The sequence below is a fragment of the Pangasianodon hypophthalmus genome, chromosome 23 (genome assembly GCF_027358585.1).
Source record: "Pangasianodon hypophthalmus isolate fPanHyp1 chromosome 23, fPanHyp1.pri, whole genome shotgun sequence".
NCBI lineage: Eukaryota > Metazoa > Chordata > Actinopteri > Siluriformes > Pangasiidae > Pangasianodon > Pangasianodon hypophthalmus.
The window spans coordinates 5955295-5981248 of record NC_069732.1 but is presented as its reverse complement, the minus strand read 5'-3'; the positions used below and the strand labels follow the sequence as shown (position 1 = coordinate 5981248).

General features: G+C 36.3%; 1 protein-coding gene across 1 annotated transcript; it reads right to left on the bottom strand.

The window, feature by feature from the left end:
• Nucleotides 1-5048: 5048 nt before the first annotated feature.
• Nucleotides 5049-23133, bottom strand: slc39a4 (solute carrier family 39 member 4). The gene is made up of 12 exons (XM_026929973.3): nt 22606-23133; nt 19462-19725; nt 18155-18377; nt 17154-17338; nt 15748-15919; nt 14524-14696; nt 12646-12807; nt 11941-12036; nt 10809-10863; nt 10497-10649; nt 8357-8544; nt 5049-7351 (listed from the first exon to the last, which is right to left on the bottom strand). The coding sequence occupies exons 1-12, from the start codon at nt 22798-22800 to the stop codon at nt 7223-7225; spliced, it is 1995 nt and encodes a 664-aa protein (XP_026785774.3). The 5' UTR covers nt 22801-23133; the 3' UTR covers nt 5049-7222.
• Nucleotides 23134-25954: the final 2821 nt, after the last annotated feature.

Here is a 25954-nt window from a genome sequence, read left to right as displayed (position 1 = left end):
ACTGACATTGGAGACTTCCAAAAATGCTAAATAAACATCAGTGAAAACTTCAGCATGTTAACAATTACAGTGGGTTTTTCTTTTTTTCTTTTATTACGTTTATGTGGAGCGTCCACCTAAACAGTCCCTGTGAATTAAGTGGTACTATAGAAATGATAACGTGTTAGACTGAGCGAGTTTGCATGAACCTTTCAGCAAAAACTAATGTCAGAACTGCTGTCATAGAAAATGAATCGATACCTTCAGAAAAGTCATACTGGATAACTAAACAGCGTTGTGGTATAAATGTATTTACTTGGCAAATGATTGAGTGTTAAGGTCAGCTGCTCTATAAGAGGCACCATATCAAGCAGTAAAGATAAATAAAGATTTAAATAAAGATTTAAATAAAGATTTAAATAAAGATTGTTGATAATAACAACAACTTTTCCCTGTGAGGATTTTTCTCAATAGAGTGAACAGTGAAGCGTCTGACACAGAGGAATCCATGATGTGCCTCTGTGTGAGTCTCCTGAGGGCAGCATGGTTGTTTTTATATTACCTGAGGTTGCCAAGTGATCATCAGTCAGTATTATAGCACAGTAAACCTGAGACTTTTGCAGTATTGAAGTCCATTCAGAGAATCGTATACTAATTTGATCATGTTGGACCCAATCCACTTTTCCAAGGACACATAATGCGATCTGACATCATCTTGCTGACACCCGCAATCTGAGTGCAAGTCTAAGAGCCATTTACCAACCAAACGGCTACTTATCTTGCTTTGTTTTCTTTCCTAAGTGGACAGAATTTAAGTTTGTAATAGAGCAAACTGACTCAAAACAGCTACATAGAAAAACAAAGTGCATTAGATTTCTAAATTATTACTAAAAATGCTGGAATAAATGTAAAGAACAAAGGCGTAAGTATTTTCTGAGTAACAAAATAGGATGTTTCCAGATGTCCCCTGAAACAAAGAGATTACATGAAGCTGACTATAAATCTTTTACTTTTAGGGATTCATAGACATTCATAGGCATAAAAGGCATTTGTTCAGTGTTACTAATTTTGTACTAATACCATAGAAACTGTATATACGCACAATTCGAGTAGTTCTAAGAGAAACCCTTAAAGCTTTCTATCAAATGCAGGCAGTTAGGTATAACAGTAAAATAAAAAAATAAGTAAAAGTTTAAAGCTAAAAGTTTTTCTTTCCTTTTTTCCCCCCACTTTAATTGGAGGGTGAATGATTTGTGGTTGTCTATCAAATTTTCAGAAGGAGGAAATTCCACAGTTGTGTGTGAAGCTTCACTCAGCCGGTGTGGAGCTGGTGCAGTGTGGATTTTTTCCCCACTTTAATTATGCTTGTTAGAATCGCAGTGCCAATACTTTTCCATTTTAAGGGAAATCATTATTATTTGATCCATAAATTGATCCATAATGATTTTTCCCCTTATTCCCAGCTTTACCCAATTCATTATTAATATTTTATCTAAATTACTTTTTATTATTTATTTACTGGTTATTTTAATAATATTTTTAGAGTTTCTGTTACATTTTTTATTTTCTGTGTTTTCTGCATCTTCCCTTATACTGTTTTCTTTTTTTTCTTTTTTTTTTTTTAAATTTGCATTTTTTGAAACCACTTTGAACCTGATTTTAATATATGAAAGGTCCTATATACTTAACTTTATTGTTATAATATTATAAAGCAGTTTACGAGATGTTGGTCTCCTCTGCACTAGATATTGCATAACTGACACAAATGTATAACTTTTAAGTATCTGTGTAGCTATAGGAAAAATATCTATATTCATATATTATCTGCTACATACAGTAGGTCTGATCTCACTAACATGAACATGTCTGTATGTTCCAGTGTATATGGCAGGAAGTCACACCCAGACCAGTTGTCCTACATTTATCCAGATAATATATATTAAGAAGTCCAGGTCAAATAAAATCAGGAAATGAATCCTGCTGATTTAGTGATTTTGGAGATATTTTGTTCTTATCTGCTTTCAGCGATGAGCAGGTGAGATTGATGGAGAACTCTGGAGCTTTATAGCTGCTGATAAGATTGTAAAAGGTGAACTTTGCGATCCAACAGGTCCTCGCTGCATGCTGATAATAGTAGAGCTTTATTACTTAATACTTTCCAGTGAGGAACAAAGATAATGTTAGGTAAAGGGAACAAATTGTTACATAAGGATGACTTTTAGATGAGGTGAAAAAAACAAAAACAAAATGACATTAGCTATATTTTTAGTGTCAGGGATCTTTACATCATGGATTATTTAATTCCCAAATCCAGGTTTCAGTAAGGATTATGACTATGTGTGTTAAGTGTTGCACAATATTTCTATGCCAGGTTGTAGTTTCAGTGTGAGGAAAGGAATTGTGTATCTCTCAGTTCACAGAAGAATTCAGGGAAATTCCTTCTTTGGTACCGATTATCTCATGCCAAATATTCAGTTGTACCGCCACCGGTTTGAAGATTTTTTAAAAAGTTGAGCCACCCAAGAATCTCATAGTAATACTTCTCAGAATTCTGTGGCTTGCTAAATCAGGTCAACATCCATGTTGGTGTGCTACTTAATGAATTTACAGCCCTGTGTGAACAGCTAGACCCGAGCACTTCGCATTATCATCACTCTGACATACCACTGCTGAGCCGAAGGGCGTGTGTGGTCAGGGTGACCTCGCATGACATGGAGCAGACTAGACAAGCAATTAAAGCTGTTAAACATCACTCCAGTCCTACAGACACAGGCCGTAATACTTGTTATCTTGCATATTAACATCTCATTTATAAGCACACATTATGCACTTATCATGTATCAAAAGCAGTCTCATTCAATGAATGTAAATCTTTCTGAGAATAATATACTGCATACACAGGCAAGTGATAAAATACAGGAAGGCGTCTTAGTAAGGTGTTTGGGCCACCACAAGCCACCCGAACAGCTCTGAAACTGTACTAGAGCGATGAACACCATTTTTTCCCAAAGATTTTCACTCAGTTGGTGTTTTGATGAAGGTGGTGGTGAGCACAGCTCCAAAATCTTCCATATATGGAGTTGCATAGAATAGTTGTTTAGATTAATACATTCACATATTGACTAGTCGTGGAGACAGGGTAGATACGAGACTAAGAACATGAGAGCCCTGTGAGGTCCGAGCTCTCATGTTGTCCAGTGGCACATGTGGAACATGGGCGGTCGCTACACAACGGGCCTGATGTAAATTCTAGATAGTGTGAAAACGTTCAGTAGTAAGTACTATGGGCCGTTTCAGTATTTGCTGAATTTGTCCCACCAGGCCTTGTATTTTCCCAGCAGGCCTTCAGTTTGACATGTAATTTAAGCCAATTTCAACTAATTCTTTTGTCTAGGGAGCTTACTTTTGTCAAGGGGTAAAAGAAATCATTGGGTTGAAGCTTATACCAAGGTTCCATAGTAAAGAAAGGGTTTGACAATTTACCCCATCAACTTTAGTAACAAGTGTCCAGGAAAAACGGAAGACTTGCGGTAGATAATATTTGAGTTTTATCAGGGTTCATACTTCAAATCTTCCATAGTTGCATGTCACAAATACACCAGTGGGTCAGTGATGGTGAGGATGTGGTAAATGGTAGATTCTGAACTAACATAGGCCTATGTATAATCAACGTGACAGTGAAAACTGGGAGTGTGACAGCCATTATGGCCCAGGGGTGGCGTTTAAATACAGACAAAGAGCAGGCTATGGACCGATCCTTGAGGAACACCTTGAGTAAAAGTAGCAGTGACAGATTGGTGTTCTGCCCAGAGATGACAGAATGATGTTTGTTAGTGAGATAAGATCTGAACCAGGCAAGAACCAAGCATGGGAATTCCAGGACCAGGTTAGAAAACAGTATCAAAAGCAGCAAGAAGGAAGAAAATATTCAGAGCTCCAGGCAATGTGTAGAGAAGGAAATTATGTAGGACATATAGAAGAGTGATGTCAGTGCTGTGTAGTTTTCCGATTTAAAAGGTTCAGAAAGGTTACTGTTGTAAATGTAAAGCTGCCACACAGCTTCCAAGGATTTATTTAGAAACGGTAGATTTGAAATCAATATTTTCAGTAAATCAGGGTCAAGACTAGGTTTCTAAAGAATGAAAAGGAAACAGCAGCAGTTTTAAAGACCGGAAATCAAAACTGAGCTTTTTATGTTCTTAGCTTGTCTTTGATTAGACTGATCATGATTTATCAAAATCACATAAAAGGCAAATTTTTTTTTATCCATGATCTTCCGCTAAAGTGCAGTGACTTTCTCACCTCTGAACTGTTTCTGAATTTTTTAATTACATTACAGCAGAACTGTGGGTCGGATAACCAAATAGAGTAACATCATTTTATGTCATGTTTCATCTGTCCTTCCCACCTTAGTTGCTCGAGTTGTTCAAGAGGGTGAGCATATATATTGGACTCAACATTAATGTTCGACTCAGCATTCAAGTCACTGAGCCAATACCAGCTCAAATAAATATGGCCGCACTCTTGGGACAAACTTTCATCTTTTTCCTCCATCTCATTTCCTCCAGTGGTGGTGTGGGAGATGAAGAGTACTCTACAATCTCCTGCAAGCTAGCATCTCCCTGATTTGAGACTGAATATCAGCTTGTCTTAAAGAGTAGTAAGAGTCAGTGCAACAGAGTGAGAAGTAAGTGACCTGTTAATCTGATGACTGCTGGCAGAATACGGGACTGAGAAACACTCCTTAAGGGATTGAGCAGGCAGAAAGATGCATTCAATTTAGATATGCATTTGAAGATAAACAGCTACATGTCCATGATTTTATTTTTAGGGAAGCTAAGAAAAGCACTACTCTGATCAGCAGATTTTGGTTCTCTGAAACATTTATCAAACCTGGTAATTAACTGCTCAGTTCCATTCAGTGCTTCTGAGCTACAAAATCACCATATAGATAGAGAGGCTTATATACAAGGTACAGGCATGCTGAAACTAGAGCTAGCTTCATTGAGTTTTTAACCAAAAACACCACCAATGTGATATCCATAAAGAGAAAGCTTCATAAGTGAAATAAGAACCAAATATTTGAGATTCATTTGTATTTATTTGCAGTTGTCTTAAAAAGCATGTTTCATATATACACTAGCTACATACAAAAACTGGCAATGTTGCCTTATTTAATGTTTTGCCAAGCTGCTGAGCTTTTACACATATCCAGATGTTCATAGTTTTATGACAGAACAAAAATAAACATAACAGCATTACTATCAAGCATAGTAATTATACATTTGGAATATCATTAGTATAATTAGAAATGCTTATGCAACAAATATAAATATGCAATCTACAAACTTCAGAAACTACAATACACAGCTACCTTTTACTTAAAATGATTGGCCATTTTTATCAGGTTAACCAATATTACACAGTCTGTGCACTTGTTTGTATGAAGTCACTGACTGTAGCGTATCTGTTGCTATGTGCAGTGTGTTGTGTGTGTGGTTTTGCTGGTGTGAGTGTAGCAGGTAGAGCATCACTGTCAGGGAACACATGGTAATTATTGAGTGTACCTGATAAACCGGCCAGTGAATGTGAACAAGGTAGGTGTACCTAATAAACTAGCTAACCAGTGCATAAGAAAACTTTGATGAATGTTAGTAAAAGAAAATGGAACACCAAATGACTACCTTACAGTAAAACCAATTAGTAAAAACTAACCAAAAAAAAATTATAAACAAAAATAAACCAATTAGAACAAATATAAAAGCCTGAAATGGCTTTGATGGACAGATCTCAACTACCAAATGCAGACCTGCCAACCCTTATGAATTTTGCATAGAAGTTCTGCATTATAACATCAGAGTACCCCCCTCCCCCCAAACAAATAAAAAAAAGGCATATGAGCCAATCGACATGAATCTGGAATGATTGACAGTTGCATAGATGTGATAAGTGAACTGACATCTTTGAAAGCTCCGCCCCTTCCCCACATCTAACATTAGTAATCTTTCAGCCAGTGATCTTGACTTGACCCGATTTTCAAGAGAAATGGAGAATGTTTTGAGTTCTTTAATGTGAAATAAACTTGATCACTAGATTAACATATACTATATAGCCAAAATTTTGTGGACACCTGACCATGTTGGCCTTCCCCAAACTGTTGCCCCAAAGTTGGAAGCACGCAATTGTCTAGAATGTCTTTGTGTGCTGTAGCATTTCTCTTCACTCTAAATAAGAGGCCCAAACCTGTTCCAGCATGACAATGCCCCTGTGCACAAAGCGAGCTCCATGAAGACATGGTTTAACAAGGTTGGTGTGGAAGAACTTGAGTGTCCTGCTCAGAACCCTGACCTCAACCCCACTGAACACCTTTGGGATGAACACCAACTGAGCCTCAGACCTCCTCGCCCAACATCAGTGCCTGACCTCACTAATGCTCTTGTGGCTAAATAAACATAAATCACCACAGCCACGCTCCAAAATCTACTGGAAAGCCTTCCCAGAGGAGTGGAGGTTATTATAACAGTAAAGGGGGACTAAATCTGGAATGGGATGTTCAACAAGCAAGTGATGGTCAGGTGTCCACAAACTTTTGGCCATATAATGTATTTTAACTGTATTTAGTAGGGATGCACCGAAATTCGGCTGGCAAAAAAGGTCCATTTTTGGCTGGAAGAGAAAAAAGGCTGACCATTTTGACTAAAAAAAAAAAGATTAAATGTATAAAATCTAAAACCTTACAATAATTTTAAAAGCAATGATAATTCCATAGTGTTTAAAGGCACTACTTTTTTGCTTTAGTCTCCTGTGCTCAGACATGTGAACTGAGTAACAGTGAAAATGCTGTCTACATGGAAATATTTCACAGGATCTTTGAGGGATATTAGACATGCGGTTTGTATAAGGACTAGGTCTATATCGAAAAGGTACTGTTCTAGGTTTTTTCCTTTTTTTTGTAATATTATTCCTCTTTGGGTTGGCAGGTCTAATAATATTTCAGTTAAATCCTAATTGGTTTATGTGCATTTCTCTAAAATTTTAATTTTTCTATGCTCTGATGTCCAAATATGTGTCTGTTGCCTTTTTAAATTCAATTCCCAGTCAAATCAAATGGACATGACCCACTTTGTATATCTGTCCCTCTTTACATCTGGTTTCATAATAGTGTGTTTTCTAAAAATTTGGACCACAAGACAGACATAAATTAAACTGACCATTAGGGGTTTAAAATAAAAAAGGTTGTTCTCTAGATGCCTATCTTGTCCTCGTAAAGAGAGAGAAGCAGTAGGATGCCCCAGCCAGAAAGCAAACCCAGATTCTGCAGCAAAAATATCATCCATGGCCTCTTGCTGTCCACGTGGATCATGGTGGGAAGCTGCAGATGAGAGGAAACACAGATGCAGCAGTGCTTTAGTGAGTGTCTGGTTTACTTAGTAACCATCTTTCATACAGTTATACATTAATAGAATGACTGGTATTATACTGACAGGATGATGGATTATTGTAAGATCGTACTTACTCTGCTTGCTTATGTAAGGTGGGCTATTTTTAAAACCATGAATATGGTACATTATGTTTGAAGCCCAACATATACATCATACCATATATGTGGGTCAAAGAAAAACAGGGGTTTTAAAATAGAAAAGAAAATGCCACAGGATTTTTTTTTAACATGCCACAGAATGAATTTAAAAATGAGTGCTATTGTAACTTTTTTCCTAACGTTTGGCTTTATAATGCAGAATTGTATTTTAATATAATTTTCACCCCCTGTTTTTAACTAAGAGTGAAATGATATCATTTATTTTTTTTACTTATTTATTTATTTAAAAACTTTGTTAGGAATTTGCTATGGTGCACTCAGAAGACATGAATAATAAAAACTCAAATCAAGTACAATTAAATATAAACTGGTATGAAAGTTAAGTTAAATTCCAAAAAATACATTCAGTGAAATAAAAATTAGAACCAAAAAATTAGTCACAATGCTGTCAAATATACTGTACAGACACACACCAGATGTCCCATATAGAGCAGAAAACTGTAGCTAAACTATACTAAAGCTTTATCAGTTTTTTATGGGTGCACCTTTATTTTTTCAAAATAAAGAATTCCATGTTTATTTAATGGTAAAAACATATTACAACCTACAGCCTAAATATTAAGCAAGCTCAAAGTTTGCAGCCCCACTGACATTTTTGAGTTATATCAACCTAAATAAAGTGTCTGATGAGATACTTGATGAGATGTCAACATTTGTATAAGTGACATTCAGACAGGTGCAACAACTTCACATAAAATGTCTTTGGTGTCATAATTTCAAAATAAGGGTGTGCAAAATTGTGCCCTTGTCTGTAGCTACATCATATACTCTACACACCATATCTGTGAGTCCCACGTAGAGGAAGAGGCCTGCTGTGACTGCTGCTATCCACTCTTTGGCTGCAGAGTCGGTGGAGATCGAGAGAGCGATGTAGAGACCAATAAAAGAGGTCAGAGCGCTGCCCACGTTTAACAGCAGAGCTTTCTTCACCGACACGCCGCAGTGCAGCAGCACAGCAAAATCACCTGCACACAGCAGCAAATACAGTTAGATGTTAAGGCAACTAACTGCAACATTTAAATTCTTTAAAATTTTTAAAATTCTGTTTAGTCTTATTATTAGCATGTGCAATAAAATAGATCTGAATTTGGCTCACACAGCGGATGTACATTTTTACTCCTTACAATTTCATTTAGACCTTCCAAGTACTTAAAAAGTAGTTAATGAGATCACAAGTATTTCTTTCCTTTTCCCTGCTGCTAATTTAGTACATTCTCTGGTATTAGCTTCATTTAACATCCAAATAAATCCATGCTAACATTTTAATGGATACCACAACACATGCGCTAGTACTGTCTCCTCATGCAGTAAAGATACTTTATATGATTTATATGATATATGGCCAGAAAACATTGATGAGTTTTCTATAACAGCAGCTCTGACAATGGTTCCAGCTACAAGGTTTATATTAAAGCGCTTGTTCTAATACATTATCCTTGCTATAGTAAGAACTTACACAGCGACTTGTACAGTGTTACACAGATTTTAAAAACGTGTAATTGTTGATAATGGGGGAACTTTTCGGTAAGGAGACATTCATTTAGCATTTTTGTAAGGAGTCTCCAGTGTGAGTACTTCGTAACAGTTAGAGGTAAAGTTTAGGTTTTCCACCACAGGAAAGTCTTCAGGACAGCATACTTTCTGGTTTCTCGGTAACATGACCAGCTGTGTTTTTTCATCTTAGTGACTTCAAGAGAGAAAAAAGAGAGGCTGGTGACTTATTACAGCAACTGTGGTATAAGAGGAATAAAAAAACTTCGGGGTGTGCCGCTACTGGAAAATTGCTATTGCTTGGTAACAGTAACTCTGTTTCATCACACTACCTGGTTGATTATTTTTCTTTAACAGCACGCGACTTAAGTTGTATTCTTTACTTAATGGAATGTGAGTTCATGAAAACTTCATACAAATTCAAATGAACAAAAGGGATCATCAGAATAATAAATACAGTCAAAGAAAAGGTACACTAACCCCACTAGTGTCAGTTAAGTATACTTTTTAATCAATATTTTGACACAACCATATACTTTCACTTAAATCATAATGTTCTGTACTTTTTCTCCACCTGTTTATTCCTCATGGCAGCTCATCTTCTAGGGTTCGGCTAAATATGAAAAGCAGTAGGATGCGCACTAGCATCATTTTAAATGAGAGACATCCTGTGATACACAGTGTGCTCTGCGTTTGAAAACCAATTTGAAAAAAGAAATGAGGAAAAGATTGAATCACTGTGTATCAGGCACAGCTTGATTATATTTAGATTTGTGTGGAAAAGAGTAACTGACCTTCTAATTAAACTCTCAGTCATACCGTGTAGTGGTCACCCGCAGTGCACATTACACAGTCAATAATGTTTGTTTACTGTACTTGTACTAATAATAAAGCACTAATATAGCATAATAAATAAAGCACTGGGATTTAGGAGCTGGAGGAGCCCTACTTCTTTCACGGGTGCCAGTTTTTATATTGTATGTCATGTCACAGAGAAACTGGCAAAGTCCTCCGTCCTGAAAACGAAAAGTTACGGCTTTACCTCTGACTGTTACTAAGTAGCAGTGACACTGGAGACTCTTAAATCCAGGATATAGTTAAGTGTCTAAACTAGCAAACGCATGATCAAATGTATTTACACAGCAGATGGAAAGAATATATTTTACAACAAATAAAAGAAATCATTTCTCTATAAAGCAGTGTGACACTGTATTGCATCATCATTATTATTACCACCATTACACCATGCTATGATTTACATTTCCATCCAATTACAATGTTGCTCAGCCCTTCTTGCTGTTCATCATAAGCCAAATATGGGACTTTAATATAATATGGGACTCACTGCTTTAACCTATAACCCTGGCTATAATTATTTAGGTTTTGGTGAGTAAATGTACAACAGGACTGGAAATGCTCATCTCACCCAGCTCATGTGGCAATTCATGGCAGAGCACAGCCAGAGACGTAGCCAATCCTGAGCGCCAGGAGAGTGAAAAGGCGGCGCCGATGGCCAGGCCGTCTGCAAAGTTATGAATGCCATCGCCGATTGTAATCATATATGGAAGCAGGCGCTGCTCTGAATGGGAGGAGAGAGAAAAATTGAGGCACATGCTATGATCTATGCAGCCCTACCCATTTCTACTCTATAACCAATGACATATAATTATCTGTGTGATCATCTGCCAGCAAAGCTTGACTCAGGATGACTCAGAATGATGCCGCAGTGGAGCTTTACCTCTTGTGTGAGAGGCTGCTTCTGCTTCTGGGGAGGACTTTTTATCCCCATCTACCTGCAAGCAAAGAAAAGCCACATGTCTTACTGAGACAAGAGTGTTATTCACTCAGCAGGATCACTGCCAGAGGAAAAGGTCTTGAACCCAAGGAGCGTAATTACTGAAGAAAAGGACACTCTGTGAGTGAGTCACAGCACAATGAGCTAAAACATTCAGTCTTACTGACAAATCCTTTTGTACAACAATGGATTGTTATATAGTTATATATATATATATATATGTATATATATATATATATATATATATATATATATATATATATATATATATATATATATATATATATATATATATATAAGATTTCTGTAAGAAGACATTCATGTAGCATTTATGTAAGGAGAGTGGTCACTTAACTCTTACATCCAACAGTGAAAAGAGAGAAAATTACATTTACAATCAACTACGTAGTTAATTAGCATATTTAAATTTAATTTGCATGGTTTTACATTTGCATTTATCATTTAATTTGAAAATGCATTTAACTTGTAATGAATACAATGTAGAAATACAGAAAACTCTGTACATTTTTGGCAGATTGCCAGAATTCAGCCACAGTGACATCTGATGGGTTTCCCCAAACTGCCTCTCTCTCTCGCGCACACACACACACACACACACACACATACTCACACTCTCTACTTTCACTGTACAATCCTGTTTGTGAAGCTGCAGGCAGCGGTCCATGTGCAATTCCACTGCACTGGATCCATCTATTTTATAGTTTCTCAATTATATTACAGTTTAAAATCTTGTATCCGGAGACAGATCAGTCAGTAAGTCATTAAAAATAACAGCCATGCTGTCAGCTAATAAAATGTAAAATTACTTTTATTTCAGTGCAAGTTATTACTATATTATTATCCTACTTTCAATGGGAGTACTTTAATTATACATTTATATTTTATTTTATACTTCTGATTAGTGAACATTTTCAGCACTCCTGCTTGCTTTCTCTTTCCTTTGGGATTCCACAGATTCCAGCTTGTCCCCTTCTCTCATTTTCTCTCGCTCCGGGCCAAACCTTTCCTGTCTCGTATTTCCTCTTAATGAAGCCGTGTAGAGTGAATGTCTTACCAAATCTGCTTGTGATGTGGAGAGTTTGCTCTTTTTCTCTCTCTGGTACATCTGCAGGACTTTACCATGGTCACAGTGGTGTGGCTCTTCGTCATCCTGAAGCAGAAACATAGCAACGATCAGGGAAATGATTGTGATATTTATTATGATAGCAGGCAGCCAGATATTTATCATGATCTGGCAGGCAGCCAGATCGTTCTGTTTCAACCAGGATAACAGGTCAAGCTCCCTTCGGATTTAACTACATGGATGAATTGCCACTTAATAAACTTCCTGAAAGGAAGGCTTTACATAAGCAATATTCACACAATGCAAAAGTGGCCTAAATTTGCGACAGTGTGAACACACTGAATCAATTTCAATTCCAATTCGGGTGCCTTCCATATGTAGTAGTGAAATCCAGTATATATAAATAACATGTGACCTCACTCTGTACAGTCAGTTCAGCTACTCGTTCATTATAATTTCTCGCCACATATCAGCAACTTCTTATAGCAACAGACAGCATGGCAGCTCGAATTTTACCTCCTCACCCTTGTATAATTCATTCAGCCAGGCTCAACTACACATCAACAACAATCGCTAGCATTGTCTCCATTTTGTTTGCTAACTTATAAACCTGTTCAGCATTTGAAATAATGCTTCTCAGTCATTTTTGTGTAATATAGGCTATGCATTTAATAGACCTCACAATTAGCAACTTACATGGTGATGAGAGTGTTTGTTTTTGTAAGTGATGATTGAGAAGATGGTCTCCATCAGGTAGAAGTAATAGATCCCTCCCAAAAGCACCAGCAGTTTAAAGATGTACGTAGTGTCATGTGCGTGTTCACTTGCTCCATCGCTGTGCTCATGTATCCCCAAGAACTACACATACACACACAGACAAAAACATCACATGGCTATCAAATCATAACCCTGACGATGCAATTGCCTCTAACCAAAACTCTGTATTTTCTCGTTTCCCCCAAAAGCCCTGAAAAGCAATTTCAGCCTTCCGTTCAATTAGACGCTGTTCCTTTTTTCTGCCATAATCCTGTTATTTCTCACTCATGCTGTTGACACTGTGTGACAGGTTGCCTGTTATGTTCTTATGACAAGCATCAGGACGGATGAAGTTGTGGAGGCGTTATTGCCGGGAGAGTCAGCCCCGGGGAAATAAGAGGTAGGAAATCTCATACGGGCCCTGTGAACGATTCTCCCGCAGTGAAATGGACGAGAGTGATCAGGCTGAGCTCTGAGGTGGGAAGCAGTTCAGCAGCAGTCGTGTGGAGCTGCAATGTTTTTTTGTCTCGCCCACAGGAAGGCATTAACATTAAGATGGAGCAGGCATTTGAGTGGGATGGAGTGAGCTGGTGCTTTAGAGCTTGAGCTCTAATGAGGCGGTCATTGCAGTCTTATTTAATCGGTCACAGATACAACATGTCATTCACTCTGTCTCCACAGATTTACTATAATCTTAAATTTGCATGCGATCTGATCATTTCTGCATGCACGTAGTTAGAGTGTTGCAGGATATTTACAAAGAATACTTGTGTAAATTGTGTATTGTGTATGAGATTTTCTGCATGCATTTATTGTTCTTATAGCCATGCCATGGTGAGTAAACTCAAACTGTCCCACATATGCATAATTATGCATATTAATAATGCAAAAACTTTTCATTCCTTTGAGACATAATTTTGAGAAACTTTAATTACATAATAAATTATTTTTTTCTGGTAACTGCAGAAATGGGTTTCTGCAAATGTAATACCTGTCCTTTGCACATGCAAATCAGGTGCAATGTATTGCTGTTCTCGAAGTAACATGGTTGTAGTAAATCACACTGCTGGTGAAAAATTCATATATTTGCATTGACAAATATAAATTTTTTTTAAGGTGGATGCATATAAATTACATAGTCATTAGGTCACATGCAAATTGGATGTGTTATCTTGCTCATTTGAATAATGCAGATCTTATAAGTGAAACAGTTTGTTATCAAGTGTGCACATGGCAAAAAATATATCACAATACTTGTGATATACTTGTGAGATACTGTAGCAGCAAAACAGCAGCACATTTATACATTTCAAAATTTATAAAGAATTATGAGTCAAATTATATTTTACAAGGAAAAGAGGGAACAAATACATAATACTAAATTAAAACATACTAAATTGATTCTAATATCTATTCAGCCACTCTAACGCTTATTGTGACTTCATTATCATGATCATGTGAACATGCTTGACATGACCCTTATTCATTTCATGTTTAACAATTTAAACTATAGCCTGGTGTAATACTAGCCAGCTAGCTATATTTAACAGCGTACTTGATGTACTTTATCAGGTATGTAACAGCAGTTTTAAACCAGAAAATATTCAGAAGATTCAGGGTAGAATATTATAAAAATGGCAAGTTGTATATAAAAAGGCTCATAAAGTGACCCAGTGTTGTAAATGCTAATCTATAAATATATGAAATGCATCTACTGTCTCAGTTATAAGTTCAACGTATTGTACAGTTACTAAATGTCAAATAAATGTCACACACCCTAAAACTGTACAAATCAATAATTTCCACTGGCTCTCTCACCATGGGAAGGAGGTGGAGCAGCGCGTCACCCGTCAGCGAGCCCACAGCGAGACTGATGCAGAACTGAATACACATTTGGAACAGGCCGCTGCAGGACGTACACAGCAGCACCACGATGCCGAACATGGCAACCAGACAGATCACCATGTTGGCCAGGGTAGCATACACATATCCTGCAGAGAGGAAGCATTTCATCTTTTAATTCTTTAAATATTTCAGATTAAATAGTAGACATAAATATAGTAGATGGTTGAAATTATAATCAAGATAATCAATGTATCCTCTTTAGATTTTCAAAAGTGAAATTCAAGAATCTTTCCAGTACTTCTAACTTGAGTAATCAGACTTTTTTCCAGTATAACACAGCTCAGCGTTTAAACTCGAATGATGTCACATGGCTGCTGAATAGGAAAAAAAACCTCTAAAACAAGAGAGTTTAAAGAAAAGTAGCAAAATCTCTAACTAGAAGAAGTTGAATAAACTTAGGTTCTTATTCTGAGTGCTAGCTAGTTAGCTAAAGTTATGCTAATTCTCAGTTTGGTTTTAGGCTTTGTAGGCTTTTTAGCACAAATTAAATGCAACTATCAAGACATCGAATTCAACTTGCAAGTTGCTTATGAAAAACCGCTAACATCATACTCCACTGAGAGAACTTCTCTGGCACTGCAGACTCTTGGGCACAAAACCTGAAGAAAACCTCAAGACATTTTAAACATTTTTAAATTAAACATTAGTAAGTCCAATATAATAAAAAAAAAATCAAGCATATTAGAGTAATTTATTTACACAAAGCCACATCACAAAAGTAGACAACTAGAAATCAAGCATTTCTAGATGCAAGACTATGTACAGATGCAACACTAAGGTCAGTAAGGACACTGCACAACACTGAATGTATCTATAAATGTATTGTTGGGAAATTGCTGTGGTATAAATAAATAAAACACTTCAGGACATGCTGTTATACTAAAATAATCAACAATTCGGGGTGGTAACATTAACACCAGATAAAGCACAGTTGCCAAATCTTTCTGCTCTTCTGGAATACAACAAATGCATCATCAAATATCAGTTTGGATTATGAGTCAAATTTTTGGATTAGCCTGATAATATTTTTAAACAATTATCTGCTGATTATTGATATGATTCTGATATTATCATGCATCCCTTTTTTAGTGTTTAACCGGAATTAACTGTAAAGGCATCACAGGAGTAGAGACTTACGCTCTGCGGTGCTGAGGGAGTCGGGCACCACCGTCTGTGGTTTGGTCTCTGTACAGGCATTACTAAGGAGCTGCTGGATCAGAGCTGGGCTCAGCCGAGTGAACTGATCTCTGTCCAGTCCTGAGCTGTTCAACTGGTAGATCTTCAACAACTCCTCAGCATGGAAACAGACCTGAACGCAAAGCAATAATAATAATAATACACTTAGAAGAAACTTGAAAAAAACTTTTTGTATAAATATAGATTTTCAGAAGCTTTTGTATTCCCCAGAAGCACATGTTCTAAATAAGGTAAATAAATAATTATAGTAATAATAATATTATTGTTATCTTCACTTACGTTTATTATCATTACTTATTTTGTACATTATAAAGTGCTACACTGAAAGATTACCCAAAGTAATAATGATAACATCACATTCATGAAACTACAAATATATGAAAATGAAAAATTTTATTAAACACAATAAAATGAAAGGCCCAGAAATTAAAAAAGTGCCTGGATTTAAAAACACCCAAAGAGCGAATGTTCTCAGTTACATGGTAACACACGTTTAGAAGTGGCATAAGAAAAAAGTCCAATAAACAAGACTTTATACATGATTATAAATATTCAGGATTAAATATTAAAAAGTAAATAAGCATATAAATCTGATATTAAAGTAAATGAGAAAAACATTAGTACAAAATGGATGATAGTGTCCTACATGATGCAATTCCATAAGACGATAATCACACAGAGCGAGATTACAACTCTGTAAACACGATGCCACTGAGTGCTGTTTACACACACTGCAAATAACATATTTCCAAAATTAGACACAACATTATGCAGATTTTTAAGTACTCATCATAGACTGGTTGGAATATCGCATGTGTGTATTCATTTAACACGCTTAAACTGTGATTACAGAAGACAGATGAAATTGAGTCCTCAGATGAATCGCTATCATCTTGCAACACGTGTCTCAATATCCGTCCGCCCTGATCAACCACTGACACGCCGTGTCAGAACCCGGAGTGTAATATCATGCTCTGCCAGATGACTGGCCCCCTCGTCACCACTAAATTACGTTTTCTTTGCCCTCAACAAAATGCACTTCATTTATATTTCTGTCATGTACATAAATTTCCCATGTGACCACACGTAGCCAATGGCACATGCTCTGAAAGCACTTTATCATTGCCCACTTACACTTGATCTGTACGCAGCTGGACGATTGCTCTTATAATAGCTACGTTTAGGGTTTGGATCAGCCAAATCAAAGCAGCTTGATCAGCATGGCACATTTTGCCAGGGCTTCAGCTGGCCGTGTAATGACTGACGCTGATGTGCCAAGACTAAGAGGCAACGTCGATGGAGCTGAACGACCCTGGACGTAATTACTCCAGTGGCTCAGTAATTACCGTGTCCCAGCTGTTGTTGGAGGCCCGAGGCTCATTGCGACTCTGCCTGAGGCTCTCTTCATCATGTTGGACGAGTCTCATGTCTTCATTATGGGCCTCGTGGCTGTGGTCATGCTCGTGGTCATGCTCATGGTCATTACCCTTATTCTCTCCCAGGTTCAGAGCTTTCATCAACCTGTCGAGGTCTGTATAGAAATATTGTTAAACAAAAGCATGAGCTTTACACAGTGTATATTACAATTAGGGTGCACCGAAATTTCAGATCAATTTCAATTTTTAAATTTTAAAATGATTCAATTTGGTGAAATTGGCAGCTGAAAAGTTTCCAAATCACCCAAAAGCTTTTCCAGGTCTGAAACACCTCTCGAAATCCTGGTCAATGGGCAGACCATATATAATTATTTATAAATAGAATACTTCAAATTAAATAATAAATTATATTTTTATATTAATTAATATTGATATTTTTTCACTACTTTGTATATTTTTAATTAATAATCAATAAATACATGTTTTTAGTTCATACTTTCATGTTTTTAAAACCATAAAAAGCTAAACAAATAATTATAATTTATGCATTTGTATGTATATTATCATTATGTATTATTATATTATATTAAAATATTAAACTATATAACTATAATATTTATTATTTTAAATTATATGATATTATTTTTGTGTAATTATGTTGTATTTATTGTCAGGTTGGTTTTGTGAAGTAATGTCTTATTATAAGGACAAACTTATTAGTATGTAGTTTTATAGTTAAGCGTTAATAAATACATGATTTTCTTTCATGCCTTTCTGATTTTTAAAAGCATAAAATTCCAAATTAACAGAATTGTGCAACAGTACAAAAAGCTAATTATTAATCACAAATGGTGAAAGACAGAATGACGTCGTTATGATGATGATGCTCAACAACAAAGACAGATTATGATCTGCGTCATTCATGGTAATGACAGGCTGCTTTGCGCTTATTTAGCATGAAGTGGTCATACCTTGAACAGTGATGTTGTCTGGGCCAAACTGGTTGAATATGTAATCCAGGAAGAAGTCCTCTGCAGGAAGGCTGTGAGGGGTGATGCAGTCTCCCAGTAAGACGTGGTAGATTATAACACCCAACACAGTATGGAGGTCAGTGTGAGGGTCACTATGATGATGGTCTCCATCAGGCAGAGTCACTTCGCTCTCTATCAGGATGTCGTTCAGAGTGACGCAGTGCTGCAGAAGTGTTAAACAGCATTAGGTGTAAATCATTTATCAGAACATGTTTTGGAAGCAGTTAGATTGTACAGTTTAATTTGTACATATAGACTTTATACATCAGTGGTGGACACATCATACATTTATTAAGTTTCAGTGCTCAACTGATGCTGTGGTTGTTATCTGAGTCTGGCTAGCATCTTTATTTTCTCGATATGTTTAACCACGAGCTGTGATTGTTACTCACAGCGCTGGACTATACCTTGCTTAGTTTTGTTAGTCTGTCCACATACCTGTGTGTTCCTGATATTGACAAGATCGTCTGTCATCCGTTCACACTAATTAATCTGCCTAGTAAAAACAGTTCTTCTGTCAACCAGATCACACCACAGCTGATGTGAGCGGTGAAACAGGTGGTGAGATTCATAATCGTGCGCTATAGTTGCAGCACTGAGCTGCGACACATTACCTTGTAGCACATTACGTTTAAACCTAGCTACATACCCAATGAAACCTTTTGTTTTGCAATAGGAGTTGAGTTTGTTTTCTTTTTCTGGTTATTGAACCTACTTGTGCTTTTCTGGCTAGTTTCTTTTAGTGCTTTACCAACATCAAATGCAGAGTAAAAGGTAAACTAGACCATGAAGTTCCTCCATTTACTCCATTAACTGTAGATGTACTAACATTTACAGCTGTTAGTACAAGAATTAACCACTAATACTGTGCAGGAAATGACCTCACCACCTCAGGAAGCTCCTCTTACAAGATGTGTACTGCTGTATAATCAGGAACTCGAACAGTGCACGGACATTTCTGGATTTGGGTTAGTAATTGGGTTAGGTACCCAAACTAATGGTTTCAGTCCACTTACATTTTTCTGACCCTGAAATTAAAGCCACCCAAACAGCTTTGTCTCTTACGTTTAAATTAGTGAGTCATTCATAGTTTCAGTGCAAGTGAGGTCAGTTTTTTTTGTAGTTTCAATTCTACTTCCTGTAGCTCTAAAAATGCAAACTGCCATTTTTAGGGGAAAAAACTTCATAATTTCAATCCAGGTAATAACAACAGTATTTAGATTTGTTATTTTACCCCTTATATTTACCTCATTGTGATGTTCAGGTAGATAATGCTCTTCGATATCATGTAAGAGCTCATCCAGGCTGTGCTCACTGTGGTCCAACAGTGTGTGGATGAAGAGTCTTGTCTCCTGTTCCCAGCGTCCCTCTGTGATGGCCATGCAGGTGTTTGAGGGAGAGCTGAGCAGCAGAGAGCATCCAGCAGCCAACCTGAAGAAACCCTCCACCTGCAAACCACTGGAGCTGGAGTAGTTACTCACCAGCTGCCCTACACTCTCCTCCGACAGGCACTACACACACACACACACACACACAAAGACAGAATCTGTATTGTAATATTGTGGAGCTTTTCTAAAGGACTGATGACTTAACAATGACCTGCACAGATGGTGATCTGTACTAAGGCATTTTTGGTGGTCAGATTTAAACAAAGGAAATGGTAAGAACGAACGAGATTGGAATCATAGAGTGGCGATGATTTTATTTGTGATTTGTCCTGAGTGTACAATGTGTCACTATAGATAATAATAATAATAATAATAATAATAATAATCATAATAATAAGTTAATAATCATCACAATAGTATACTCTCAAATTACAAAGTGCTACACTGTACTATTTACTTATGACTAGTGTGGTATCCCTCAAGGGTTGGTGTTTGGACCTTAAAATAAATAAATAAATAAATTTATGAAAACTACCATTGAAAATTTGGACAGACCTGCTCATGTTTTTTTTTTTTTTTAAATATTATTCACTGTCTTATACTAATAGAAAAAACGTTAACATAACGTTATAACACATATGGAATTATACATTGAGAAAGAAAAGCGTTAAAAGAAATGTTTGTTTTTTAATACTATATTTTAGTAGAATTTCTGATGAAGCCGTGCACAGTCTCAGTATTTTCTCATCCAGCTTCTTGTCTTGACACCCAGGAGGCTTTTCTTAAACTTCCAAATACTACGACCTTCTTGCTGCTTCTCAAAAATCCTCATCTCTAAGTATTTGTTTTTAAAAAAAGGTTTATTAAAACATACATTTGAATTCAGAAATAAACGTATATAACAACTTTCAACCATAAACCTCTGGTGTGTGGAAATCTTTTAACATAGAACAACAGACCATAAGGTATAACTTTGTATATTATATTAGTTTTTATATTAAAGGTACTTTTAAGGTAGTCTACATGTACTTTTCCAAATGAAAGTTCTAAACAAAGTTCACAACATAAGATCTTGGAAAGCATTAAAAGTAAAAGGACATGCAAGTCTTATGCAATCCAAGCGGACACTAGCTCTAAATGATTTGGGGTAATATTTAAAAAATAAAATAAATTCTAGGGTTAGAAAAGAACAATGAATAATTTATTAATTATTCTCTCTACCAATCCCTGATCTTTCTCATTTTAAATAATTAACATCAGATGAGGAAATATTAGCTGATGAGGCTTTGTTTTAAGCGTTTGGTATTCGTAATAATTACTTTAACAAGGTATTTTCCTTCAAAATACTCTTATATATCCTAAGTGACTAGTCCTGAAACAAATTGTGCTTAATGGGACTCTGAAACAAATGCCAATAAAGGAACAAATCTTGACAAAAAAAAAAATCACACTACAGTCACACTATAATATATAATTTTAGTGTTAAAAAAAAGTTTAAAAAATGTAAGGATTTGACAAATCAAAGAAAAAGTAATTTGTGATATTGAAACTGGCTGTAATAAACAACATTAACAAAACTTTTCTACTTACTTTATTTATTTATTTTTTTAAATAATGTGTATACATGCTTTGTGAGGATCACTTTAACAAGCTCTTTTCCCCCAGAATACTTTTATATAAGCTCATATACCTGAAACAAAGATGAGTTATGGGAGCCTTGTTCCTGACACAAACTCCAGTGAAGAAAGAAAAATCTGACAAATTTAAAGGAAAACTTTATATTGAAATGTTGTACATGGTTTATTATAATAAATCTACCCATTTGATTTAACGAAAAACATTATATTATAATATAATATTATAATAAATCTACCCATTTGATTCACAGCAGCAAACTTTCTAAACTTTTTTTTTTTTTTTTTTAAATAAACACATTGTCTTTTTCCTCTGAAATACACTTTAATATTCACTGCTAATCCTGAAACACTTTGAAACAGTGTTATGGGACCTGAGACAAACTCCAGGGAAGAAACAATCAATAGAATAACAGATTAAATTGTTTTAGTGTCGAGAGAAAAGATTTTCAGAAATGTAAGGATTTGACAAATGAAAGATATTTGAACTGTTTGGAAATGTGTGTAATTAAAGTTTTACCTTTTGTATCAGATTGAATTATTGAATCTACTTCTTATTTGACATTTAGCTATTACACAATTAAGCCTAAAATACCTAAAACCTAAGATTAATCCCAAACTTAGCCATTAAAATCAAGCTTAAAAACTTTTCTGTTCTTTAGTGCCTCTGAGTGAGCGCACAGAGCTAGCATTGCATTGCACTGCACTTTATCTTTAAATTTTATTGTCAATTTTACTTTATACTGCACTTTTTTTCTTTTAATTTGCTTTTAGCCTTATTTTTAATCTTACATTTTTTTTTTAATTTTTTAAATATGTTTAATATATTTTACTTATATTTTACTCTATTAGCTTATATCTTGTTGCTTTGTCGTTGCACGTAATGAAGTGTGCTATACAAAAAAGGCCTCTCCTTATTTATTTATTTATTTTAAAAACTTTTTTTAGCAATAGCAGCCCATAAGAAGCAACTTCTTAAGTCACATAGCCTAATTTTAATTTAAACATTAGGTTTAAAGGTTTAAAGAATGAACTCACTTTCAGTAGCTTACAGGCTACAGTACAGTGCTAGATAATTGTATTCAATTTAAGCATGCTAAGAGTTACTCGAGATTTCTTTTTTTTTTATTTTCTTTTTTCTTTTTGAAAACCCTGTTTTGTGAAATGTACCTGTGTGTGTGGTGTTTGAATTAAACACTGAGTGTGTTTAGTGGAATATTATTATTATTATTATTATTATTTAGTGGGATATTGTGTGTAAAAGCCCTGGCTGAGGGAGAAGTGTAGCACACGGTACCTCACCGGGTGTGTGTTTGGACCTCGACCCCTTAAAAGTGCGCTGAAGCATGAAGCGAAAAAAGAGCCGTACCTTTCCACACGACACGCCGGCACACTGCACACGTTTCTCCAGAAGTTTGAAAAAGGAGTGAAGCGCGGTTTCACTCAGGTAGTCTTCCCCAGGAGACAGCAAGCGAACCACCTTCATGTACACGTCCTCCGGAGCGGCTCGACAAACAGCGAGCAAAGCGAGACAAAATAACAACATAACCCTCACGCTTAGCATGACTGCTCACTTTGTTTTAGCTTTCTCTAAACTCACACAGTCGGGTTTTATAGAAGGGGCACGTGGCTGGAGGTGACCGCGACACTGTCCGCTGTTTCAGCTTGGTCTCGTGCATTTACAGGTGAAGGCTTCACAGGTACAGGCTTCTCGTGCCCGTTCAACTCACACCTGATTGGTCCCCTGATGCCTCGCGCTCCACGACGTCTTATAAAAGAGGGAACAAATTAGCCTGGTCAAATTTACCTCACAAACCCACATGATCTCTCATCTGTCTCACAGTCAATAGTACTGGGTTTAAAAATAAACCTCTGAGTTTTGATGTAAAAATGTATAGCACTAAATAATACGCTCATACATAACTCAACATGACCCCCCTTCACACACACACACACACACACACACACAATACCATTAAAGGAATACTTCAGCATTTTTTCAGCATAATCTACTTTCTTTATCTGTAGTACTGAGTGAGTTCAATGGAGGTGTTTCTCAGAAAAAATGTTGGTCCAAAATTAACATACACTGAAAGTCTAGGGGCAGGTGTTGGGGTACTTGGAGTCAATATCCATTTGCCGGTTCAAGTTTACTTCACAAACCCACATGATCTCCCATCTGTCTCACAGAATCAGTAGTACTGGATTTAAAATAAAGGTTTGAGTTGAGATTGTAAAAATGTAACTCATACACTCATACATATCGCAACATGACCCCAGACCTTCACCACACACACACACACACACACACACACACACACACACACAAAATACCATTAAAGGAATACTTCAGCATTTTTTCAGCATAATATCTATTTTCTGCATCTGTAGTATATGGGTGATTTCAATGGACTTGTTTCCCTGTCTAGAGAAATAACCAGAAAAAATGTTGATCCAAAATTAACATTCAGTGAAAGTCTAAGGGCAGGTGTTGGGGTACTTGGAGTCATTATCCATTTAAAATACATGACTATATGGGTTTTATCTCCCCCTTTAAAAAGAAAATGCTGTCCACATGAACAGTGTGAACATATATCTGAAAAATATTTCTGTCTGAATACATTAAATGCACACAAAAACACAAAATGCACATAAAAACACAAAATAAACACAAAAGCACAAAATGTACCCCTCGAGACTAACATTAACAGCATGCGTTTTGAAAAGCAGGGAAGGAAAAGAAGGAAAAATAAGCAAAAATGACAAGCACAAGGATTCATATCTGTGCACTGACAATGAGGTGGAACTGCTGCTTAAGGTTACACTTGAATACAAAGTGTTCACTTAGGTCTTATTCAAAATCTCAGTTCACATTTTGTGGTTTGTAGCACTAGAGCAGTGGATTCAAGAGCTGTACAGTGTACATCTTATTCTGGCGCCTCCACACAAGGGAGTATTAATAAAACAAAGAGAAATTAACTTGCAAATACATTATGAAAAAAGAAATTACAGACCACAGAGTAACAACCTGGTCATCAGGCATGATGAATAGAGCCGAGATGAATAGAAACTAACTCTGATGAAGGCTAGAGGATGATTAACACAAATTGTGCATGAAATAAATTGCTAGAATTTCTAACTGTACAGCTACAAGGTTTGCTAATATGATACGAGAGACTAATAAAGTGGCCACTACATTTGGACACTGAAGCATTACAGTACAAAGTCATTTTGATTGCTTATACATTTCTGAAGGTTTTGTCGTGTCCATGTTTGAGGAAGAAAGTCACTACACTGGTGAGAAATAACAAATAATTTCCTCTGAAAAAATACTTCCCTGTCTGAGACAATAACAGATTTAGAGCATAATTCCAAATATCTTTGACTGCATACATATATTTTGCTGTCACAACGAGTGCCCCTTGACTTTCAGTAGGCTAGAAGTAAGTTTTGGGTTAACAGGCTTTACAGGTAAACGTGTTCAAAGTCTTGTCTATAATAATCACACTAAAGCTACAAATGTGGTAGCTAGAGATTCGGTTAAAAAATTCTGGAGTATTCCTTTAATAGGCCTTGGGACTTTAGGAAGGAAGTCACAGTAGCACTGTGCATAGCATAGCTTTAAAATGTTGTCTAAAAAACCTAGAGATCCTGCAATTTTCCCCCAAATATCTTTTTGACTGAATTTCAGGAGAAAAGAATGAGCTAATATGAGCAATGAATATCTCTCTCTGCAATGTAAAGTCAGCCTGTCCTCTGACATTTCTACCAGAGTGCGACTGATCCTCCATTCCCTGATATACAAAAAATAAATATCTCTGATGTCATGTGTGCCGTGCTTTGCTGCTGATCCGAGTTCACCTTCCTCCTTCCAAAACCACAGGCTTTATATGATTACAGAAACAACAGCAAAATTGGCCTCATATCAGCATAAAAGAGCAATCTCCTCTCCTTCCCCTCTCTTCACCCCATACACAGAAGGCTGAATCAGCTGTTACAGGGCAATAACAGCAGAGTTTTGCTATAAGTGTAACCGTCAGCTGTTTTTGACAAGTCATAACACCTTCATATTATAGACTGCTACCAGACACAGGTGATTACGTGACCTAAGGCCTGGTGAGCAAGAAAAGTGTCTCAGCATGAGTGGCTACTGTATCATCTGCTGATTGTTACTGAAGCTGCTAAAGGTTCTAGATGCAATTTCATTTCATCCTCATCAGTGAAAATGTATGTGAAATGTATAATTCCAGCAAGAGGTTTAGTCTTGAACTGCTTAATGTACCATATGGGGTTTATATGGTAAGTTAAACCAATAGGGATATACCCCATTTGGTATATTAAACCTTCCTAAATTAAACTTATACACCATTTGGTAAGTTAACCCTTCTTAAATTAAACCTATATGCCCAATTTGGTAAGTTAACCCCTCCTAAGTTAAATATACAGTACATACCCGGTTTGGTATATATAATGAGTTAAAATTATTGTATATAACCCATTTGGTAACCTTAGCCTTCCTAGTTTAAATGTATATATTTAACTTAGGATAGTTAGGAATTCAAGAACATGAGTCTGGGGCTACAGTTGTTGCAGGCTCAATGACACTGGACAGCTGAAGAGTGGAAAAATGTTGCTTGGTCTTTTTTTCCCAATCCTAAACTGTCCAGTTTCAGTGGTCTTGTACCTACTGTAGACTCAGATTCCTGTTCTTGGCTGAC